This window comes from Micrasema longulum, unplaced genomic scaffold (assembly GCF_059751315.1).
Source record: "Micrasema longulum isolate JH-2025_06_02 unplaced genomic scaffold, ASM5975131v1 h1tg000678l, whole genome shotgun sequence".
Lineage (NCBI taxonomy): Eukaryota > Metazoa > Arthropoda > Insecta > Trichoptera > Brachycentridae > Micrasema > Micrasema longulum.
In genome coordinates this window covers 1247637-1272093 of record NW_028277874.1, presented here as the reverse complement: position 1 = coordinate 1272093, position 24457 = coordinate 1247637, and the positions used below count along the sequence as shown (strand labels likewise).

Sequence of the window (24457 nt, the reverse complement as noted above, 5' to 3'; positions counted from 1 at the left end):
ATTTATCGTTTTTTTTTTTAGAAACGTAGCCTTCATTTAATGGTTAATCCAATTATTCGTCATATTACACATAATTATGACGTCATGTAACACAAATAATGACGTGGTGTAATCGTGTAATATATAAATAATATTAGATGAATTTGTCTTACGATTCATTTAAGAGTTTTTTTGCTGTAATATTATGTCAATATCCAAAATTCATCAGAAGATTATATCAATGTTTTCTACATTTTACTCGCTAAAGTAAAAATACAAAATTAATACAAAATTATTAGGCAATTCACGAGAATCGTGTATCGCAATTTACTATGTATGCAAAGAATCAACAGGTCAAAGGCCAAACCCAAATGCTTGCTTAGGTAATACCACTATTGCGAACAATAATGAAATAAAAATATCGATATATTGTTTTGATTCTCTAACAAATCTATTTATGATTAGATTTGGTTAATTTGTCAATAAATATTTTAATTGTACTTTATGTTGAACATTTTTACGCTGTTGTCTGATTTATATGTTGTTTCTTTAGGAGCTAATAAACCAAAAAGCTATATCATGCCCAACCGTGGCATTAACGTAATCCTTACGTGATCAGTTACGATGTTATGACGATTATATTATTTGCACAGCCCTAAACTTTTTGAAAAGCTCGGCAGTTGAATTTGCCGCATAATTTAACTTGTCAGGTTAGGAAGGAAATAGTTAGCTGCACGGCCGCCAGAGTGCTGCGCGACGCGCTAATGTTCGGATCGTTTGCCGCCATCTCTAGCGCCGGTTAGCGCTTGACGCATTGCAGGTGCGTGGCAGCCAATCAGCGAGCGAGATCCGCAGAGGAAGTCTTGTAAACAAGCCGCACCCAGACCCTATAAAACCGACTTACTTCCTCGGATTAAATTAATCCCCCGCGAATCTTCCTTGTCGATGCAGTGAAAAGTGTTTGCAAAATATTTTATTCAATTTTTTTAAAAATTGTTCAAAACGGTGCCTGGAAAGACATGAAAATCGAAAATAAAATTTAAAGTAGTTCGTGCGCCGGTCGCGGAGTAATACGTTTTCGGCTCGGACGGTCGTGTCAGGGACTGTCGGAGCTGCGGAGCGGCAGTAGTGTTTTACTCATCGGCCCGTACGTTCGGTTCAGTGCCGTGTCTCGCGATCTTAGTGTAGCTCCGGTTTATCCACCTTAATCTACCATGGTGAGTGTTATTTTTCGCCATCCGTGTCAAATAAGTGGTTTAGGGCATCATCGCTACAGGAATACATTAATATTTTTCGGATTGTTGTGAATTTTGTGCGCGTCCCAGAGAAGACCATTACCTCAACGGTCATTTCTCTTTGCCGCAATGCGGGGCATTATACCGCTCTTCTGTCTTCATTCTCAATCTGTGTTATCCGCAAATAACCCGGTTGGCGTATCTGTTTCTGTTATGTGTAACGAGTCTTTAATTCGGGGCGGAATGTATATTTTGACATTTGCGCAAAATGGAATTGTCCGCTTCGAGATATCGGAGTAACGGATTTTCTAGGAATCATTAGGTGGTACCGGTTAAATGACGTTGCTCAGCGGATCATCTCATTGCTTCGCAATGACGCATCCTTTATAAGTGTAATCCAATGTTCCATTCCTGCGTGTAACACCTTTACGTGTCTGCAATGCAGGCATCGGTGAAGACTGGACGAACGACCTAAGTGACCCGATCACTTAATCTGTTTTGGCGGTCTTGTGTCAAAATTCGCATTAGCGTCCTCCATTTTCCCATCGCATATTGTTTTAGCTGTTTGTTCATAATATTTGATTTTAACAGTTGTTCGCGTGACAATCCCGTAAAAACTACGCGCGTAATGTCAGTATTTAGTAAACATTACTCGCCTGTAGGGCAAACGTAACACGCAGGAGAGTTCTATTTATCGATTTTCCGCAAAATATAAATGGCTTTGCGTTTTCGTCATAATAATTCGTATCAGATAAATCTAGTTCCGTTGTTGCATACGGAAGTCAGGGAGTATAGCGACCAGCTGGGCTGGTATATTCTGAACGGTATAGCGCGCGAAGATATCGCTCTGTTAGCGCGTATTTCGTACGTAAATACGCGTTAAAAATGCGTTCTCTACGCGCGATTTTGCGTTCAGAATACCACCCCCGGTGCAGTACATATTATTGTTCACCGGGCGCTACACGGATGTAGAGATAGATTCCCTGTAATAATGTAACGCCGCCGGCGGACATACGATGTGAAAGCTATTCTAGAGAGTACGTGGATCAATCGAGGTGCCGCGTATTGATAGGGAAAAGTTATGTTTTCCGTTATCGGCGACCACCATAACTACTAACCTTGTTCCAGATAACAGTATTTTTACACGGGAAGTCGCAAGCCGCACTGATATTGTATCAACCAGAACCAGCGAATGGGCGTTGCGCGAATAACGCCGATGTCACCGCTATCACTTAAATCTTCCATTAACTTCGCCGTGTTATGTTCTGGCGCGCAATAAAATTGTGCTAATTTGTTTTCTCGGAGCCATTTCGTTTTGTTATTTTTTTATTGCTCTTATCTTATCGCGGTTTGAATACATTTACGATGTGTTCTTTTCTTATTGTGACTGTTAATTTCGTTGCCCCAATAAAGAAACAACTGTTCAAATATTTGGAACCGCCACTAGCCGCCACATCCTACTTACAATCCTTCCTTTTGGAGATTTAGTAAACCCAGTGGGAAGAACTATTAAACCAATTTGGTTACGCCTACGTCAGGTTCGATGCATTTACGTAAAGCGTTATGTGTCATTATCTGTCGTTAGCTCTATTAGTGTGTTAACTAACACTATCCACTTTTGTATCGAAAATGCGATACACTTCTCTGAAAAATTATAATTTTCTTGCATAATCTGAGAAAATGAAGGAAAATCGTAAGATTAAATATGATTGAATTGCGTCAATGAGTTATTTATTTTATAATTTATTCTATAAACGCGTATAAAATGCTCGTGATGACCTACCTACGTTATTTTACGATTTCCTCGATTATATTACTTATCGACAAAAAATACAACAGGAAATTGGTTTAACAAGAAGTCAATTTACATATAATGCTAAATGTAATTATATTCTAGAAACTGACGTCCAGTCTTTGTCTACAAGAATTTGGACAAACTCAAAATATTGTGTTGATTAAACCAACTAACCATTATCATCATTCCCTTCCGCACCTAATGGTGCATAGGGCACTGCATTGGTAACCAATCAATGAAGGTAAGATGATCAGTCTTACGCTTCAAGTACCAGTCCAGGGACTATGAAATATTCTAGTGTAAATACACACTTTTAAATAAATATTTTTCGTATCAACCATGTCGGGAATCAAATCCGAGACCTCTTGCATGGTAGGCGCTGGCCAGTACACCGCGAGGCCGACTAAAACCAACTAACCGGTCCAAGTATAAAAATTATTCAGTCAGATGAATCTCACCAGCATCAATAAAGGTTTCAGCTCTTTTACTTCACTAAAATCAACAGATAAAAGAAGTTAAGAAATATGGATATTCAAACATGGGCAAAATGATAAACGTTACACAGCGTGTAAATTGGCCACTTAACAATACAATGACCGGTCATAATCCCTGTAAATGCCTAGACTTCAAAATGTGTTAACATTATGTGCCTCTTTAGGGAGAAAAAAAAAAACTACAAAAGACATTTTGACACATTGCTACTCGTATTATATCCATGTTTTTAATTTTGTATATATGTATATTAATGGGGGGAAAATACACCCTCATTTTTGTCACAACTGCACACAATCAATAATTCAAACAAATAAAAAAATCGTTAATTTGAAATAACAATTATCTCGAACATTCTCAAATCGATTTTTAGCACATTTGAATAATGAATTATCATTTTTTAACAAAAATGCAGACGTAATTAAAGAGTTGAACAGATGCAAAAATGACTTAATTTTTAATGGGCACACAATTATGTCAATGGTAACACTGCATAATATCTATAGAAAAATATTTGAAATTCAAATGTGTTCCACTTCTTATTTCAGTGTTGTCAGTTATCTGAACATTTTTCTGTGTCAAACAATATTATTTTATTATGCAGGTTTTACCTGCATTCCTGCACATATTTTTTTATATTTCATACTAATTTTAAAGAGACACAATTATTTACAGCAAATTGGAATCACATTAAAAACTTACTCAAACATGTCCAGCAAAGTTAATTGCACAACTAAGTAAAAATTTAAAATTACTTTATTTTTTATTTCCTGGTAACAATTAGGATATTTGGTGAGAAAAGCTATGGAAGTCCAGGCATATACAGGGCTCACGATCTGTTATTGGCCACTTTGCGCACTGTGTAACATTCATCATTCTGACTGTATTTGAATATCCATATTCCATACATATTTTTTGTTTGTATTAATCTTAAATCCTGAACTGAACTCAATATTGCTTAAGGCACTAGGTTAAAACCTCAGAGTAATAGCGCTCTACCGCTTATAGAGCCGCCCTTATATGGACAATAACCATTCTAGGGTTATCAGTCATGAAGTTAGCTACAGTTTACAGCAAAACGATGGGCACTAGGTACTCAGGTTGAGAATCGCAAGCACAGCGACGAAACCGTCCATTACACGTCTGTTAAACCAAAAATTTGCCAGCTTTTGTTTTATGCAATAGAGCGAAATCACATTTTTATAAGCGGGTCGCGCATTTTTACCCCGGGGTTAAATAATTACTTTCCTAGTTGTCTTGCAGAAACAACTAACCACAAGAGGACATTAAGCACAAAAGGTATCCTCTTATGTGGTATTCATTCCGATTTCTTCATGTGTACTTTTTCCTTATCACGTATTTCTTTCGTGAGAAAATTGTATCCTATGAAACATTTCAAATAAACAAAATAGTTTTTGTAATCTGGGATTAGATATAAAATTTTGGGTGTATGATTTGCTATAGGCTGCCCTTTTTTAAACCTACATCATGTATTGTCTGAATCTCACCCGCAGCAATAAAGGTTCCAGCTCTTTTACTCGACAAAAATCAACAGATTAAAAATTTGAAGAAATATGTATTGTTAAATATAAGCAGAATTATTATTGTTACAAGGTGTGTAAAGTAACCACTAAACGAGATATTGACAATATAAAATGTAAAATCTGCCATGTTCTCTTAAAATGTAATTTTATTGAAATCATTGTATTATTATGGATAACTTATATAGCGCCATTTTCTCTAGGGCGCTTTACAAAGTGATTCTATAAAATCCATAATTCCATCATTTAAAATAAATTATAACGTAAATTATGTTTATACTCGAATATTACATTCTCATGAATTATGCAAAATAAATTTGCCATAAATATATTTATGAATATTTTTTTTACTATCAACAAATTACAATTTAAAAAAAAAGAATTCAATTATTCATGAAAACATGGCAATACAAGTTCAAAGCAAGTAAATTTTAAATTGCTTTTTTATTATCCCTTTAAATAAAAACCTATTATTGTACTGAAATAGACAAATATCTATACATTAACTCTTGCTTAATTTTATAAATTAAATCCTTAAATGCGGAAATGTGAAGTTAAATATCCCGATAAATATTGGTCTGTTGATTAAACATAGGATCACTGTGGTAGACAGGCGTAGACATTTGCCTCATACATTGGTGTTTTGGGTGAGATCACAATACTCAAAATGTATTTTTCTTGAGCCTTGGTCGTCTGTAATTTAGTTCACCACTTAAATTCAATCTTTTGACCGATTGTGGTGCTAAAAGTACTATGGTATGATTATAGCTTTATTTATTGTATTGGCAACTTAAAATCTTGTTATTTTCATATAAAACCCAACGCCTGTTTTTATTATATAAAAAAATGTACGTGCTACAAAAATACCTTCTTTTTTGCATGTTTATCTAGAAATGTCAATAAAATATATTCATTTCTTGTAATATTTAGACATACTAAAAATAATGTTAATTAAACTAGCTTCCTTGCTGAACCTAATGGTGCATAAAGGACTGCATTGGTACACCAATCGCAGCGTAACTTGATCATACAAATAAGTATACTTTGATGAAGAAGCTTATATAAATAAGAAATAAGTCATTAAAAACAAAGTTGTTTTGTTAGTTTTTTTTTTATATATATAAACGTAACAAACTCACTAATTTGCCGAAGTATGTGTGCTTCATATTGGAGTTCATTTCAAATGGTAATATTTTGGTTTCAATCCACGGGGGTTTGCAATAACACCCTTTAATTCTTCACAATCCTTTTTTACGGTCATATGATGATGAACCTTTCTCGATTCGATCAAGGTGCCCTCTACCATTCCTTCTAAAATAGTTGGGAGGAGATATTCATAGCATTTCGGAAATCGACAAGGGTTGTAGGTCTGTGTTAGTGTCGTGGACTCTGAATTAGGAGGTCCAAGGTTCAAACTCAGTCTAAAAAATTCAAATATATGTGAATATTTCATTGAATTCATTTTCAAATCTTTCTTGTATCAGGTTCTATGTCGCCTTATTCAATTTTGTATAATTTCCAGGCGGATCAACTCACAGAAGAACAAATCGCGGAATTCAAAGAGGCGTTCTCATTGTTCGACAAGGATGGAGACGGCACCATCACCACTAAAGAACTCGGCACAGTCATGAGATCACTCGGCCAGAATCCCACAGAGGCAGAGCTTCAAGACATGATCAATGAGGTGGACGCTGACGGTAAGCGCGCACTCTGGGACACAAAACAGAGATATAACATATCAAATATTTAATTTATTTATTATTTTACATCAATATGGCTATACCAAGCTCTCGCAGGTATGCAATAATAATATTTTTAATAGCATTTTATTTTAAAAACCTGCTGTTAAAATCGCCACTATTGATTTTAGCCTACATCAAATTATTATACATCCAAACTTTATTAGGTATTTCTTTTAACTGTAAATTGATAATTTTAACACCCTGAAGAAATTATTTGTTAAGATTAGGGATACTTTTAATTTAGGAGAACAATAACTATTGATTATGTAATGTAGCTATACAATCTGTTTTTAAACGTCAAAATCAGAATGCACGGGAACGCAGAGCGCATCATATATATAAGTATATATATTGACAGTTACCCTGGTTTGAATGCTGCAACAGATTTGATGTGCCTAACACCGAAACAATAGTCACAAATATTAATAAATAAATAATACCCTACTTGGTAAAAAAACATAAGCTTTCATCTTAATGTTTAATCTATCCTATCGGTATCTGAAATGAGTATACCTAGCTTAAAGTTGTTTTTTCTTAGTTATAAACCCAGCTCAATCGATACACCTTCGAATGACCTTATTCTCGAGTATTTTGCAATAGTATTTATAACCGCTGGGAAAATGGAATTTAATCTAAACTATTGTGTTCGCTGGTACCAGTTCATTACTATTCAGAAACATAGACATAAAAGCAGGGTGGTTTCAGACTGGAATAAATTGCCAAGCCTAGTTGTCCATTCCATTTCAGACAACCGGTTCAAAAACCGAATGCTTTTTGGAAGAAAGAAGAACTAAGTCAAAAAGCAGTACACGAGATATAGGCGCACCAGCAAAGGCTGCCTGCCTATAACGAATAATAATATCATATTTTTTTCCTAATATAATGTTAGTAGAAATCGGAAAAAAATCATATTTGTAATGTTACATTTTTATTTATAACCCAGTACAATAGAATAACCGCCTTTCAGTAAATAAGTTTCATTTCGTCGTTACGCCTGCAATATCTGTTAAGTGAACATTCTTTTTTAATTTTCGCCAAGATTATTAAATTTTCTCTCAACAAAATATCGACTCTGGAAAGAAAAAAGTTAACGGTTTATTTAATTGGCACATCCGTGATGTAGCGGTCAAGACGCTTGACTCGCGCACGGGAGGTTCCGGGTTCGATTCCCGGTGAGAACCTAAAAACTAAAATTTGACTTTTCTCAAGCCGGATGTTCTGTGATGTAATTCACCACTGTAATTGAACCTCCCGGCATGTGATGCAAAAATAAATGAAAAAAAGAAAAAGTAAATTAAGAATCTCGTATTTTAAATTTAAATTATGTAGGAATCACGCCAAAATAATACATACGTATGAATTTTTTTTGTTAATTAAAAATAAAAATGATTAATTGGTTCTTCTGTATAGTAACTATGTCGCTCGGTATAGTAACTATTCAGAAATAGTAATACATAGTATAGTAACTATACTATGTATTCCCCACTGTCGATATGTATACTTAAATATTTTCTTAAAATAAATCTACCATCGAAAGGTGCATTGTTTTATTGATCTCCTTAACATTCTTAAATGTTTTATAACAGATATTGCCATCGCAACGACAATTTTCTGGAAATTCATTTTTGGTTTTCGAATTTAAAAAAATCTGTTTGACAATTAAGTTTGGTCCATTTATCTTTATTGCGGTCCTTTAGCTTAGGGTAGGTCAAGTAAGAATGACTGTCGGAAATTTGCATGACAGAAACACCGAATAAATGAGTCTCGACTATGTAAATTTGCTACGGTCACTAAACAATAACTTACTGAAATAGAATTGTATTGAGATGTATTCATTAGACCTCAAAGGATGATTGTATCGGAAGACTGGGATGAATAAGTTTCCGTCTGCATGTGGCTAGTATTGTGTGTGAGGCAATTCCGCTGGTAAATATATATCCCGCTCGAGTTTGTTGTTATGTAGCCAATACGGGTGTTGTTTGATAAAGATTCTAGCGCTACATTTGTTTACACACCTGTTACACCAGTACAAACACCGAAAACCTTTTATTATCTTAAGTTTTCTTACTGGCGAATTTTTCAGTATAAATAAAGCCAAGGCTGCTTCAGTAGGAAACATTCCGCTTTTATTATTTACATTGTTCAATTTTAGAATTGAAAATGTACTGTTTATGTAAATCACAAACTTTTCTCTGTTTCAAATTTGTATCTGTTACATAAACAATCCGCTGTTTTCCGATGGTCAAACAATTATTTCTTATCACACTGTTTTACCCTTAATTTTTGGTCATAGATCTTAACCCTTTCACCCCGGGTGTTCATTCAAGTATACACAAATTTTAAGATGTTTTTACTCGTACCTACTGAAATTCAAAAGCGGCGGGTTTATTAATTAATTACTGGAACTTCTAAGGATGTCTCTGTTTTTTTTTGTATACGTCGGTAATCAGCATTACACAGAAAAATTTTGTTTTTACTTTTAACTTTTGCTGGTTTGTTTGTTTTGGAGCAAATTCCCATCGTCCTAATAAATGATACGTTATGCAAATTTTAAACATATTTCAGCAAAATTAAATTAATTGAATAAACGTATATTGTAAAATTTAATGCCAAACAACAACAAAAATCATTTAAACACACTTTAAATGATTTTTGTTGTATCGGTCTGAGACCCATTGTTTGTAAAAAATTATGAAATTTTCTGAATACTTTCAAATCATTTCCGTAGTACACCCAGAATAAAAAATATTTTTTATATCCGCGGGAATTGATTCAGGTCTGAAAGGGTTAACAGCAGATGGACTTAATTATTTTATTAATTTGATAAAAAACCTCATAACTTTTAGCTTATAATTGTAAGTCAACAATGACTTTAAGATATAATTATCATGGAATTTTTACGCTATTTAAATTTATTAATAACGTTTCTGTGTCCGGGCGGGTAAAGAATACAGTTATGAGTGTGAAAAAGAACCGGAACCCCGAATGAGTTTTTTTGACTGGATAGCTAAACTCAGCTAAAAATCCTCGAGGTCCTGGGTTTGATTCTCAGCAGGGCTGGCATGAAATACTGTTTTAAAAGGTGGTTCTAAGCTGCATTATTTTAATGTTCCCAGACCGGCATCCAAGCGTAAGACTGATCACCTTGCTTTCCGCGTAACAAAACTGATCCAGATACGCTGCAATTGCAGTGTCAATGCAGCGCCCTATGCTGCAATAGGTGATAAGGAAACGATAATGAAGAACGGCTTCCCTTGCTATTCCAAATTCAACATTGTTTAGATTATTGAGTCGTTAAGGCTGAAGGAAACACCATTTTTACTGCTAATAAACACTTTTTTAGCGTTCTTCGTGTTGCACATCGCTGTAACTGAATGAAGAATATTGTTTCCAGATAAATTACTGGATGATTGGATTTGAAAAAAAATAGTTAAAAAGTAATCTCACTTAACAGATCAGCGCAACTACGTGATGTGAATCAATTTCTTCTTGCTTGTCAATTATTTCTAGATAGTCTCCAACACAAATGTTTTCTGCCAAGCAAAGACGCTTTTCCGATTGCTATTCTTTTCACAGCGATGATTAGTTGCGCTTCAACAGTCGTTTATTCGTGATCTGAAGGTGACTTGAAGATTACACGAGGGATTCTGGTCATGACTGCAGTCCTATTCTTCCAACGGAATACATTCACGTATGCACATAAATATTTTAGCATCCATAATGGCCGTCACTTACTGCATTCATTAGTCCAGATCTATTTTTACCACTACTCATAATTAACGGCAACTTCCAGCTGTAGTAAATCTGTTGTTATCAAATAACTTTGAACACAAAATTTACATTAAATTACCATAAAACATTCCTGGGTTTATTATTAGGTATTGTTTTTAGTATACAAACAAAATCATGGTTATCACATGACAAACATTAAATAGGTTAATTTTTTAAAAGGTACCTATTTTAATAAAAAAACTATGAATATAAATTCTACTTTTTATTTTATTTAAACATACTTTTAGAGGTGTTTCATCTTAAGACATTTTCGAACTAACTTAAATTATTACATGTGAATCCTTATGTACTAAAAACCAACTCCACTTATATCTCAATTTTTTTAACAAAATTTACAATTGTATATTGATAATCTAAGTTTGTATGTGAAAATTCTTGATGGAAGTTTATTGTGATTTATTATAGAAATAAAAGGCGAGTCATACTTTATTCCGCAAATTTGGAATATCCAGTGACTAGTTTCATCGCTTTCGCGACATCTTCGAGACTGGTCGAAACCGGTCACTGGATATTCCAAATTAGTGGATAGTATCGCTCGTCTTTTATTTCTAGTAAAAATATATTGATCAAGTCAGTCTATGAACATCTGCTATAGGAAATATTTACATAATTAAAAAATTTATACTAACATAATACATCGCCATTGCTTTGACTTTAAACTTAAAATCAAAAGTGTACTAAATAGCAAAGCTACGAGTTTGTGTCTATGTAGAAACTTCAATTTTGATTTACCAACAAACAAGAACTATTTAGCCAGTTTTCATTGTATGCCCACGAAATATCAATCTAGTCGAACTAGCCAATTTGTATTATTGTTTTATTGTGAAATAATAAATTTGTAATTTATTAATCAAAGACGAACACAATAAATTAATTATGATAAATTTCCCTTTTTTCTGAACATTGCAGTAACTTGCTGATTTTAAATTATGTTCCGAATAAATTGTGAACAAGACAAGACCTCATTGGGTCTAGTAACACACTCAGTGAGCTTATTTCTAGCCAATATTTTATAACAAGTAAATGTCACTTGTTTATTTATCTCTTTACTACCTTTCAGGGCCTTTATTTAACTGTATTGCCTTTAGCGGACACTTGACATCAATCATATTGATGTCACCATGGAAGTGGAACACTTATAGCTTTTACCTAGCCATATATATTTTACAACTAATGCGTGATACGGTTTTATTTGTAATTTAAAAAGAACAAATTCCTAAAGTAACAAATATCTGAAACATTCACACGGTGTATCAGGTGTTTTCAATAATATAATTAAAACCATCATCTATATTAATTACCCACCAATTTGAATGCCATTTACTATGCACTTGTAATGTGTCTTATTTAATTATATCTTATTAGCTGAATCATTTAAATATTAAATAACACATTAAGTTCCTAAAAATTAATGAATCAATTAACTCAATGAAAGATGAATGCATTAAAACCCTATTAAATTTATTTAATTTGTAAGCTTCGATAACCTTGTCTGAAACAAATTATTTTCCGTAACGAATGTGATGAAAACAAGTATTTCCTGTTTTTGGAATGCCAATGATCAATATGTAAATTTTCCCATAGTTTTGTCTTCAGGCATATGTAGTAATGCCAACTTCACCCGAGCCTAGTATTGCAGAGTTTCATCCAATATCTCCAAATAATCTAATGTAATATATCTTATGATAATCTAATTAAATCAATGTAATACAACACAATTGTGCCAAAATTTACTTTATCAAATTAAATAAGTATGTATTGCGTCAATGATTTTGTTTGTGACAAAACTGCGGTTGAATTTTCTTAACTAATTTAACACTACACATTGTGTAAATAGATCTACATAGAATCCTAAATGAACGTTTTCTTGAATCCTAAATGAGGCTGCTCTCGGGTAAAAATCCTGATTTCGTTGAGGAAATCAAAATCGAGGACAGATAAGTCCGCCTTATTGAAAAGTGATTGTCGCGTTCGCATACTATTCTTGAGGTCCTGGGCTTAATTGCCAGGAGGGTGAATGTGAAACATTGATTTTAAAGGTTGTTTAAACTTTCGTTGTTTCTGAACTGGCATTTGAAGCATAAGACTGATGATTACTTTGTCCCCATGTAACAGATGATCAAATCTTATGCACCACTGAATGATGATGAAATAATGCATTTTAGTCGCATCCTATCTATAATAATGTCTTGAACAATAATTCTCGCATACAAAGTTAATAAATTCTTTAGAAATTTTAATGGAACCAATGGTCCGTGAAATTTTGTATTACAAAATTGCCTTAATTTATTTATTTCATTCATAAAACTACCTCTTAAAACTAATATAGTCAATTCTACCGTTGAATATATCGAGGTTATACTGACAGAATGATTAAGTCGACAGTCGTTGTATATTTCAAATATTTTTTTATATAGGTGCGAGATGTTGATTTCAAATTTTACGCTATGCCTAGAACAATGATGACTTTCAAAGCTTTAAAAATAAAATAAAAAAATCTAATTCTGGAAGAAATAATGCTTGGAAAAAATAAAAAAGCTTTAAATGCGATTATCTCGGAACTTGTTTTAATGACTTAATGCATTATGTCAGTGAAGCCTCGATATGTTAAAAATTACCATATTTTAAACAGTGCATCATATTTATTCTTTTGACACCATTTTTTTAATGCCCTCCAACTCAACAATGAGTTATGTCGATTCAGTAAACTTAATAAAGAGCTGTATTTTAATCTACACCAGCTGTCATTGGTATAATGAATAGTAAGCTAATAGTATTAGGTACAGGATTGCATACAAATGATGCATGCGCCATGCACCATACAAGGCAAGCAAATGGATTTACAGTTAGTAGGGACTTTGATTTATACAATGAAACAAGCGAGAAATTGCACAGCAGTTATTCAGTTTATGATTTGATCATAAATATATGCAAAATAAATTATATTGCTTATAGAATTACATGTTGCAAACAGTTACCCTGTCTTTTAACAAAATTCTTGATACAATGTAATGTATTATATATGAGGGTTATCAATCAAAATCGGATTACAACATTTATGTAGGATTGAAAAATGCTTATATTTAATTGAAATTCACAGGATAATTCACAATTGTTGAAAAATCTATTAATACATGTTATTGGGATATTAAAGTGCACTGAAATCTAATTTGGCAAACAAATGTTTGTCGCAGGAGGCAAAACCAGCGGTTCATAATGGAGTTCTGGTGCCGACCCTAATGTACGGGAGTGAAGTATGGAATTGGAAAAATAATTATGAAAGTAGGTTGAATGCTGCCAAAATGCAATCTCTCAGGCGAGTGTGTGGTAAATCGATATATGATAGGTTCACTATATAAGGCTGAGACGAGCATTATTGACAAAATCAAGAAAGGGGCGCCGCGTTGGTTTGGGCGTGTAGAGCAAATGGACAGTGATAGAACAGCTAAAGGGATGCGAATGTTGATGGATGCAGAAAATGAGGAAGACATGGCACGATCAAATCTAACAAATACTTGGAAGATTGACATGTCAAGAGTGGGAATAATCGGTGTAAAGATGCATGGATGTAGGGGAAGTGAGGTCTGTACGTAATACAGAATGATATGGCATTCTATCCTCTCTGCCTACCCCTATGGAGAAACGGCGTGATGGTTTTGGGTTGTTACATTATTTTTTAGAATAAGTAGCGATATTTTTTTTACCCTACATTATGCCGAATCATTCTTTTTATGTAAAATGGTGTCAACTCGTGGCTTGAGAATTTATGTTTGAGGAGTAGGACCCAATTATTTTCCTCAATCAATATAAACCTATAAATATTTTTTTTTTTTTTCCTTGATAAAGAAGCTTTTATAGCTTTGAAACCGGTCGGTAAAAAAATTAAGTCATTATAAACAAAGTTGTTTTTATTTATTTTATTACAATATATACCTATTTGATTTTTTATGTTATTTTTAAAATAAATTATTTGTATTAGACCAAGAACTATCATATCCCAATATTTTTGTTTGATTTGAAATGCAGTATCACTGTAATGTAAGTACATCAATATCTAGTTTCATAGCCTATTAAGCCTTTATAACTTAGCAGGGAATCAAACCCAATACTTTAATATGAAATCCTACCCAAAATTTAGGTTTGTGTACAATAATTAATTTACTTAGATTTTTTTTTAAATATTGAAGTGGTCTAGAGAGGAGTCTCTCAAATATCCATACTAAAATCGTTCATTGATAATGTTATAAAATATTTCCGATGCATTATTTATCATATTATTTATTATAATATGAATCGACAGATTCTGTTAACCGGTTCAAAGGCAAATACCTATCCCTGTCACTCGTGCGACATACGAGGTGTGTTGGGTTACACTTCATTGATCTCTCCTCCCGCTCTGGCCCGGCCCAAGGCTGACACGAGTAATAAGATATATTTGCATACATTTTCATCACAATCAGAGTGCCGCAGCTGTGAGAATATAGCGTATTTGGATATGCACAATTAATATACTCTTCAGGCTGAGAATTAATATAACTTATAGAAATTCAAGTTTACGGGACACATGTGTAATATTCTATTGAAACATCGCATTTATAAATTAGTTATTTAAACACATTTAATACGGATCTCAATCTAGAAGAGTGCAGTGCTTGCTTTAAAATTTAAATTGACTTAAAATTAAACAGTATACCAAACCCGTTTTACACAGATTTTTTTTTAACAGGGTCCTAACTAAGTGTAATAATTTACAAGAGAAACCCTATAGCTTTAATGCATAAAACAAGTGTTCCAAATTTTTTATTTGTTTTTAGTTTAACAACAAATGTGTAACGGACAGTTTCGTATGCGCTTGCATTCGCGGTTATGCCGGCTATAGCCATCCAAATCATGTTTCTTATTTAGGAAATGACGACTATTGCCGTCAGTTCAAAATACATTTGTCAGTGCTGTAAGATGGCTTTAGCCCATGTGAAACTGAAGTAATTATATTCATATTTTTTCTCTTATAAATTATAATTAATAATAAAAAAAAATATAATGTGACCTCCTGGGGTTACTCGTGCCGAGGACACTTAACGATATACTTTTAAAAAAAATATTTTTACATTTGAGAACAAACAAAGAATACTAACTTAATAAACAGAGATAATTAACAAAATGTTCAGGCAGTTTTAAACACTACGTATTTATGTACATCTACATTATTTATATTACAAAACGCACAACGAAAGAACAAAAACCTAACATAAGCTATACACTTGTGGAGCAGTTGATTCAATATTGGTTTGGGCGAATGTGACAATCCATTTTACTCCTACCTAGCTCCACTATCCATTTTTTTTATAGCCTTTTTGAACATTTTCTCGTTACTAATGGTTTTAATAGATAGTGGAAGTAGGTTGTGGTATGGATAACTGTAGGTTATATACGGTAGGAGATATTGACTGACCCCCACCTCTAAGAATATGAACAAGAATGTGTCCAATAAGTGTCCGCGAATATGTTAAGTTTTTTTCCGTTTTAAAATTAGCACAATAAGGAATGTTTCTGCAATTCTTCTGTCCAATAGCATGTTGCCAAGCGAGTTCTTCATCGTCGATTCATAAGTCAATATTTTATATTATGTACATTTTTCTGTTTAGAATTATAATCATACCATATTGAATTAACAATCTGTCATTCACATCTCTGAGTAGTGTGTGTGATATTGAGCGCACACTGAGCTTGATTGATTATATTTTATATTTATGGAGGTGCCTTGGTCCAGATTTAACTGATAATGTTGCGCCCGCACTTGTAAATTTAATTATTCAATAGAAGAATTAATCATTTGAGATGTGACCTGAAATAATAGCCGGTTTTTTAATGAAATTTAGTCTCTTGTAAAACCCACTAACCAAAGACGATGATTGAAACGTAAAAAATACAATTGCAGTAGATAAAATTGATGAAACTATATTATTCATTAGCATGCATACTGATATGTTTTTTCTTGCGACTATTGTAACTTGTCTTTCAAGATTTTTATATATATTTCAATAAAACACTATTTCTTTGTGAATTATCCTAAAAATGTTTTTTTTTAAGTATTCCTTACCGAGTACTGTAGTTCATTAAACAAAACGTTAATAATTGCCCTTTTAGAATCATTCTTTCATGGATTTTTATATTTAGTTATGGACTTATTCACTCCATTCAACAATGGCAAACACATCATTTTAATATTCACAAAACAATGTAAATTATACTTTTTATAATTCTTTATATATATATATTTACTCTTAACACTATTCACTATTAATTCACTAGTAACGTTTTTATCATTATTTAAACATTATTTTTAAAGTCAAAATAAGTACTTAAGAATAACCTATAATTGAACGTAGTTATGCAGAAAGCAGCTAGTCCACAATTTTTATAAAATTTGATATTGGTTTTATCGGGTGCAGTAAGGTCAATTCTATGTTCTTCTAAAAATAGCCCAACCGCTTTCATACAAAAAGCTGTAATAATCACGTTCCAAAAATAGTGTCGATCACATAAACGGCATTTCTCAATTCGCAGAAAACACCCATATCACAAAAAATCTTATGGTACAAAAATCATTAAAATTAGATTCTTGTTAAGCAAAAAAAAAATGTATTCATTGTTTATCATTTGTCAAAGTCAAAAACATTCCAACCACTGTGTAGATTAGATTATTCACTCTTTTCAGAAAGGTGCTATTATCTCAGTTTCACTTTTCTATTGTCTGCATAAAACTATTTTATAATTAGTGTATATTTTATTTTTGTTTAGCGAATTTTTGTTTTTCAAAACTCACCAAAGGATTTATACCAATATGCTGATATAAAGAATAAATTCTAAAGGTTCATTTGTAATATTATTTATTTTACAATAAATTCACTTTCAAGCCACCGAACAGGTTATACCAAGTATTCTTTCAATCGAACATCCTCGTTGAGATATAATACATTCGTTATCTCTTTATCACATAAAACCGGTGCGTATAATGCTACATCCCCTACACGGTCGTAAGTCAATCAGTTTTATTTTAAAGAATAACAGCCCTCATGAAGAAGTGTTGAAAGACTAAATTGCATTTAGGTAAGCTGCAAGATTTACCAGTAATCATAAAAGTAAATTTTCTAGCATAAATCTAAAGTCTGGGATTTAAGGACGTATTTAAATTAATATTTTATCTTTGGTCGCCCAAGCTCGTGTAATCCAGTATTAATGATTTTGGCCGACAGAGGCGCACTGGCTCGCTGTATGGAATGAAGTTTTAAACTAAATGTGATTTTAATTCACTAACCCAAGAAATACAAACGATGGCATGTGATGTATTTTTTCCCAACAATAATGTACCATAAGACATTACTTTCGCGTCTAGATTACTGTAATGGAATATACGCTAATCTCCCAAAATATCAAACTAATAAACTTCAATCTGTTTTCAATGCAGCAGCAAGGCTTATTACGGGAGTAAAAAAATATTCTCATATCTCACAACGTCTTCGAGATTTGCACTGGTTAAAAAGCCCAGAGATAATAAAATACAAGCTTTGCTGGACAGTATTCAAATCCCTTCATGAAATGGCTCCAAAATACCTATCGGACCTTTGTATTAGGGAAAATACATGTCAAAGAAAATCTACTCTTAGGTCAGCATTTGATTCAGGAAGAGGAAAACTTGTCGAAACCTGGCGCTCCCCAAACACTAGATTTGGAGATCGTGCTTTTGCCGCCGCCGGCCCATCTGCCTGGAACCAATTGCATTCAAACTTACGAATCATCGACAGTCCCTGTCAGTTCAGATCCCAACTAAAATCCCACTTCTTTAGACTATCATACCCTCAATTTTAAATCTGGAAATATAATATATCGCTCTAGTTTAGTTAGAATGTAAGTTTAGGTATATAATTGTAAACCGCCCTTGAGGTGATTTTTTACAAAAATGGCGCTATATAAATCACCCAAATATTATTATTATTACTTTCGATGTCAAAAAAAATATGTTGCGCAGTTACAAATGTTTGTTTTGTTAATTAACTCTTGGTATGAAATAACTTTGCTGCTTCATTGATTCGATGTTAGCATTCTTATCCAAGAATGTCCGTAGTTTTGAACTTGTTTGTAAACAGAGGAGGTCAACCTCAGTGTAGATTACGTGACCTTCGCAAGTACTAAGACCCCTGACAAACCACTTAGTGTAATCATTCTGAATTGGTTCAGAATACCTCACAAAGGTTGAAGACCCGGGTTCACTTATTAATACATCTGTTTGAGGCAATGGACTCCCATTTATTACATCATACGTACTGAACTAAGTAATTCATCATTTTGGATCCCTTTAAACATAGTGTATACTCCGTGTCCGGGCGGTTTAAGAATACAGTTCTGTGTCTGTAAAAAATAGAACCAGAACCCTGGTGGAGTGTTTTCTACTCGATGGCTGCTCTCGGGTAAAAATCCAGAGCAAGGAAATTATGTGGAGATAAATCTGCAATATTTCATTGTTTCTGGGCTGTCACCCGAAGCGCAAGACTGATCACCCTACCTTCAAATAACTAGATGGTCGGAATGGCTGTGGAACTGGCGTCGCGGGTTCGATTCCCGCCAGTTGCAAGAAAAAAAATCCTAGAAAGATTCTTTCTCAATTGGTCTGGGTGTTGTGGTGTATTTTTCATTACCTCCTTTCAAATACCCCCTATCCCACCTGCTGACAAGCCTCAAATAGAGGCTTACATTTCGTTTATCAATGGAGTGCCCTGGGTGCTGGGTGCAAAAAGGGTAACGATTGATAATAAATCTATTATTTTTCTTTTGGAATAGTAACTATGAGCCTTTAACCTTTATTCAGTGTATCTGATAATTGAGTTTTAAAATAGTAGGATTTGCAAGCTTTGGACATTTTGGATTTTAAATGCCTGCTTGTCAACTTTATGGTTGGTAAAGAAATCGGCAGGAAGTGATAAATTGTTGATTAAATTTTATGTTTATGGTAATAATGGTTATTTTTGCATTCTTGAATAACATGTATGCATCCACTTTCCATTATGTTATATCCCAACTCAACACGGGGCTCTTAGCCTCATGTAGTTAAGGAATACATTTTTTTTTGTAATATGTACCTTGGTATAAATAAATAAATTTGTGACTGAAAAGCGCCAAAGCGAAAACTATTATTTTATTTTTTGTACATTTAGAAGATATTCCTCGTGTACTTTTCTTTTTCATTTATGTTTAAAAAGAAATGTGACATTAGCTGTGGTCTTAGTCATTTAATATAAAAAACAAGCCATAAATGTTTGGAAGCCATTTTGCCAAAAACTCGGTAAACTTCTCTTCTGGCTCTCGGCATCTCAACTAAGGTACAGGGCGAGGTTCCGTTTTCTTCCAAAACTGGTACATTTATTTAAATTATTTTCAAATGTTTAATAATTTCTCTTTTCAGGCAACGGCACGATAGACTTCCCCGAGTTCCTCACGATGATGGCGCGCAAGATGAAAGACACTGATAGCGAGGAGGAGATCCGCGAGGCCTTCCGCGTCTTTGACAAGGACGGGAACGGCTTCATTTCGGCCGCTGAGCTGCGTCACGTCATGACCAACCTCGGAGAGAAACTCACCGATGAGGAAGTCGACGAGATGATCAGGGAGGCCGACATCGACGGAGATGGCCAGGTTAATTATGAAGGTGAGCCGACAGACTTGTTGATTCCCATTACTTGTGGAATGCACAAAAACATTTTATCACCATACCAGACATCGACACTTTACTTGTTGCTCTTGTAATATTTGCCGGCATTTTTAGATCAATAAGATTTAAATTCTAATAAAAAATATCGGGTTTTTAACCTCTAAACCATCAAATAATTACGCAATGTTATTAAGATGTCCGGTTTACGTGTTTGTATTCACCATTGACCGGGTTTAACTCATCCGCGGTAATGTCTGGAATAGCTGTCAAAATTGTGTCTCTCATTTAAGAAATGATGACTGGCTGTCAGTCCAAACCAAAAGAGTCCATTGGTAGTGAAGACTGCTATAGTCTACGTGAAACCGAAGTAATTATATGGTAGGAGGAGATATTGTGTCCCTATAACAAAACAGTCTGAACAAGAAATATAAGTGGATTCAGTGAGAAAAGTTTCAGACGGACAGACTAAATGCGGTTTTTTTATTAATTATAATTATCTTAAATAACTCAATGATTAATTATGGTTAGTCAATTTTTCAGAGATTTGCTGCTAGCCATTTTAGTCAATTTAAAGTTTAATGTGATTTTATTTTTCCTACACTTATTTTTTTATCAAAACAACCCATTTTATTACTTGCTTTTCAAGAAATTTCTAAGCATAACTTTTTTTAAAAATATATACCTTTAATATAATGTTTTTAATCATATCGAGTTTAAGTCGTTTTTAAGGTATTACAAGCGTAACAACAATCACAAATTTAATTAATGTAAGGGTATTCATATACTATATCACTAGTGGACATTACCGCTTCTATCAAAAATCTTAGCTGCGCAACTCTTAAAATTGTCTTTTTAATTCTCATTTTTAGAAGATAAACCAGTTGGTTTTAACATGTGTAGTAAATTATATAAAGCACCGATATATAAGAGCAGAGTATTGCCAAGCCTCTCGAGCGATGCGATTTCATTGATGCTATTTACAGTCACAACCGAACACTTCCTCTCTATGTCAACAACTTCACATTACAGTGTTGCCGTAATAGAATGTTTGTCCACCGCCGGTCTTTAACCGGTCTGTGTCACCTCAAACCACATATCTCACACTTCAAAAGGTTCCCTAACCGCAGTGGTGTACCGAGAACTAGCCAATACATCCCGCACTTGTTCATATTGTGTTCTTTTGTGTGATTAAAAGCTTTATCCCGTGGCCACTAGTTTGGCACTCTGCCATGTCATTTTTTGCATATCTTAAAATCCGCCGTAATCAAATATAAATATATGTAGTCTGGTTATAATTATTTATACTACGTTTCACTCGCTGTGCATGCAAAGCTATTACATCGAATGTAGAAGCTGTAGAGACGAGTCTTAGTAATGGTGTGTATTTACAAGTAAAAAGCTTAAGTTAATTATGATGCACTGGCATTGTATTTACACGCTATTGCACCGAGCGCTATCGGGAGGGGAACTCAACCAGTGTGCGACGCTTCCACATGTTGGCCACTAATCATCGTACCTTTACGAGTAAATGAATAAATATTGTATTTACAGGGGAAAATGATTTTCTTAAATTTAATGTTGATGCATGTATTTTTTTTACTTCGTTTTTATGAATTAATTGGGCTTTATCCAAAGCCGATTGTGGAGTGCACCACACTGAACGAAAATAAAGTCCATGAATGCAGTATGCATATTACTGTATCTGTGTTTGTAAATACCTTTCATTGTGTTTGAGTTTGGCAGAATGCCATCAACCTAATATATATCTCACCGTGCTGATATGTCGCTGCGTGACCCCCCCCTCCATCTTCCTTTTGCATTCTGAGGGGCAAGTGTCTGCGGATTCTTTCACCTCTTGTCACGGGTCATGGCCGCCCTTCCCCCCTTTTGACTTATTGTCCGACACTTGTGTTTTGTATTCTCTCAATGTGTTCTTAAGTATGGGCTGTGGCCAATTATTGTTTACGAGCTCCCGTCAGACAAATGGGTTTTCCGTCTGTCTACGGCTGTCCACATATATTTACCCCCGAGAGATATTTCTTTTCATTTCGTTGAGTAATCATCGATGTTAAATTAGTTTGACTTTTCTTTATATACAAATATTGTTTGATTTTAATTTTGATTCTGTTGTTTCCAGAATAAACTGTTTATTCTGGACACTAATTTATTTCTAAGTAAATGGTAATACAAATTATAATTCCTCTAGATCCATTTCTCATTATAACTCCATTGCCTCTGTGTTATCTAAACAATTAAAAAATATCCCAAATACACCCGTATACTTTTTGATTGTTTAATGTTTTGTTTTTTTTTTTTTTTTTAATAAATGTGATTTTTTCATTTTGCAAAATTGAATATCAATACAAGCTACTGATCTGACTAGAGTTGGTTCACTAGAGACTAGTCGCACCCGATGATCCAGCGGTTAAATGTAAGGCCGTATTGTGACTTGGTCCTCCTCTTCTTCCAGATTTCCATGCTCTAGCTAAATTAATTTTCTTGAGAAGTGACAGCGAGTGCTAGCGCCACCTAGGCCTGTCCTATGGCGATATAGGACATTATTAACAGGTTTATAGATCGGGGTTGGTAAGACCCACGGACCGTCGCGAGCTCCACTACTATAGGTACTCCATTCATTTATGTTGGATTATTATTTGCTGCTCGATCTGTTACTCACCCCCTCCCTCTAGTTGCCTTCGTTTCCCCTTCTTCGGTTCCATCTCCTCCTCGGACCGCTCCCCTGTTCACACCCGCGACCTAGTTGCGGCCCAGTCCGACTTCACTTTACACTCATCTGTGCATTTAGAGATATTCACCGAGCTCGCATCTGCCTGCTAATTCTTACTACACTCACTCTCGGTGTATGCCTCCCCCCTCGTTAGATGTTAAACCCCTCAAAGTTAGACGCAACTCAAACCGTAAATAGAGATGCAGTTTGATTTGGGCGTGCTTTGAAGGGAACGAAAACAGCTCTTCGCTGGTCCGGTTTGCGGAACATCCCTCGCAACAAGAACAGACTATACAGTGCACACTTGTAAATAACAATCCTCTCTAACCACTCGATGTGACCCGCTCCCTCTGTGTTGTCTAAGCGCGGCCCGGCCGGTCGGCGGGGAATGGAGACGAAGCCGGCGGCGATCGTGTATCGAGCAAGGAAATTTGGAAGTCGTAGATCGGGCGGATGCCCCGGTAGCCGTAGTAGCGGTGTACGGCATGTTGTGTAGTGTGCTAGTGTAGCGGCATGGGTAGTAGCAGGCTTCGCGAGTGGCCGACCGACTAATCTCCTTTTGTTTCCTTCCAGAATTCGTCACCATGATGACGTCGAAGTGAGTTAGCGACGCTTAGAATGTTGTAATAAAGAAAAACACATTTTTCATGACACACAGTACCACCATTGATTGGACCTGCATTTCTCTAGTGTTTGTGTGGGGAATCCAGAACAAGAACCAGACCTTTCCGACCTCGAGCCGTTCTATACATAGACCATAGACTCTAGACTGGCATTCCCCAGTGCAAACTGTAAGTGTATATTATAAGTGTGCGCGTTTCTCCCCCTCTGCTGTGAGTGCAGAATGAGTGATTCAACTACTTTATTAAAAGAATATTATAATTGTAAAAGATAATTTTAATTATTTTAACACCATTTTATCGATTAAGTATGATTAAAGGAAAGTACGAATAGGGAGGAGAGATGTAACCGTCAGTATCATCCTACTTGTGTAAATTTTTTGTAAGATAATGTGTTTCAGGGGTCGGGCATTGCCCCCCAGCTTATTCCCATATTTCTCTAATTGTTAATTTTAAATCCTACCTTTATATTTGGGGCCCATCGCCTTCTCCATTTATTGTATTGTAAATGTTCTTTTGATTTTCTAAAATATCCAAACATAGACTAATTAAGAAAAAAAAATATTCAAAAAAAACTTGAAAAAAATAAGATTGATGAAGAATAGGAGAACACACCTGTATTGTATTGTAATTTTTGGCATGGCAAGGTAAGGCTAGCAGATTGGATTACAGTGTTTACATTCTACAGAACTATAAACTGTACTCTTTATATTGTTGGTACTCTTCGCTCCACTCCTGCTCTGTTCACCTACCACACGGATTCATTCTGTTTATAAATTATACAAAAGACATACTGAAATAAATGTTTCTTCATTTTTAGGTCAATA

General features: G+C 34.4%; 1 protein-coding gene across 1 annotated transcript; it reads left to right on the top strand.

Annotated features, from left to right (window-relative positions):
- Positions 1-1103: 1103 nt before the first annotated feature.
- Positions 1104-24457, top strand: LOC148279713 (calmodulin). The gene is made up of 4 exons (XM_088229559.1): positions 1104-1196; positions 6565-6739; positions 20037-20279; positions 23584-24457. Exons 1-4 carry the CDS (start codon positions 1194-1196, stop codon positions 23610-23612), a joined length of 450 nt encoding a protein of 149 aa, XP_088085685.1. The 5' UTR covers positions 1104-1193; the 3' UTR covers positions 23613-24457.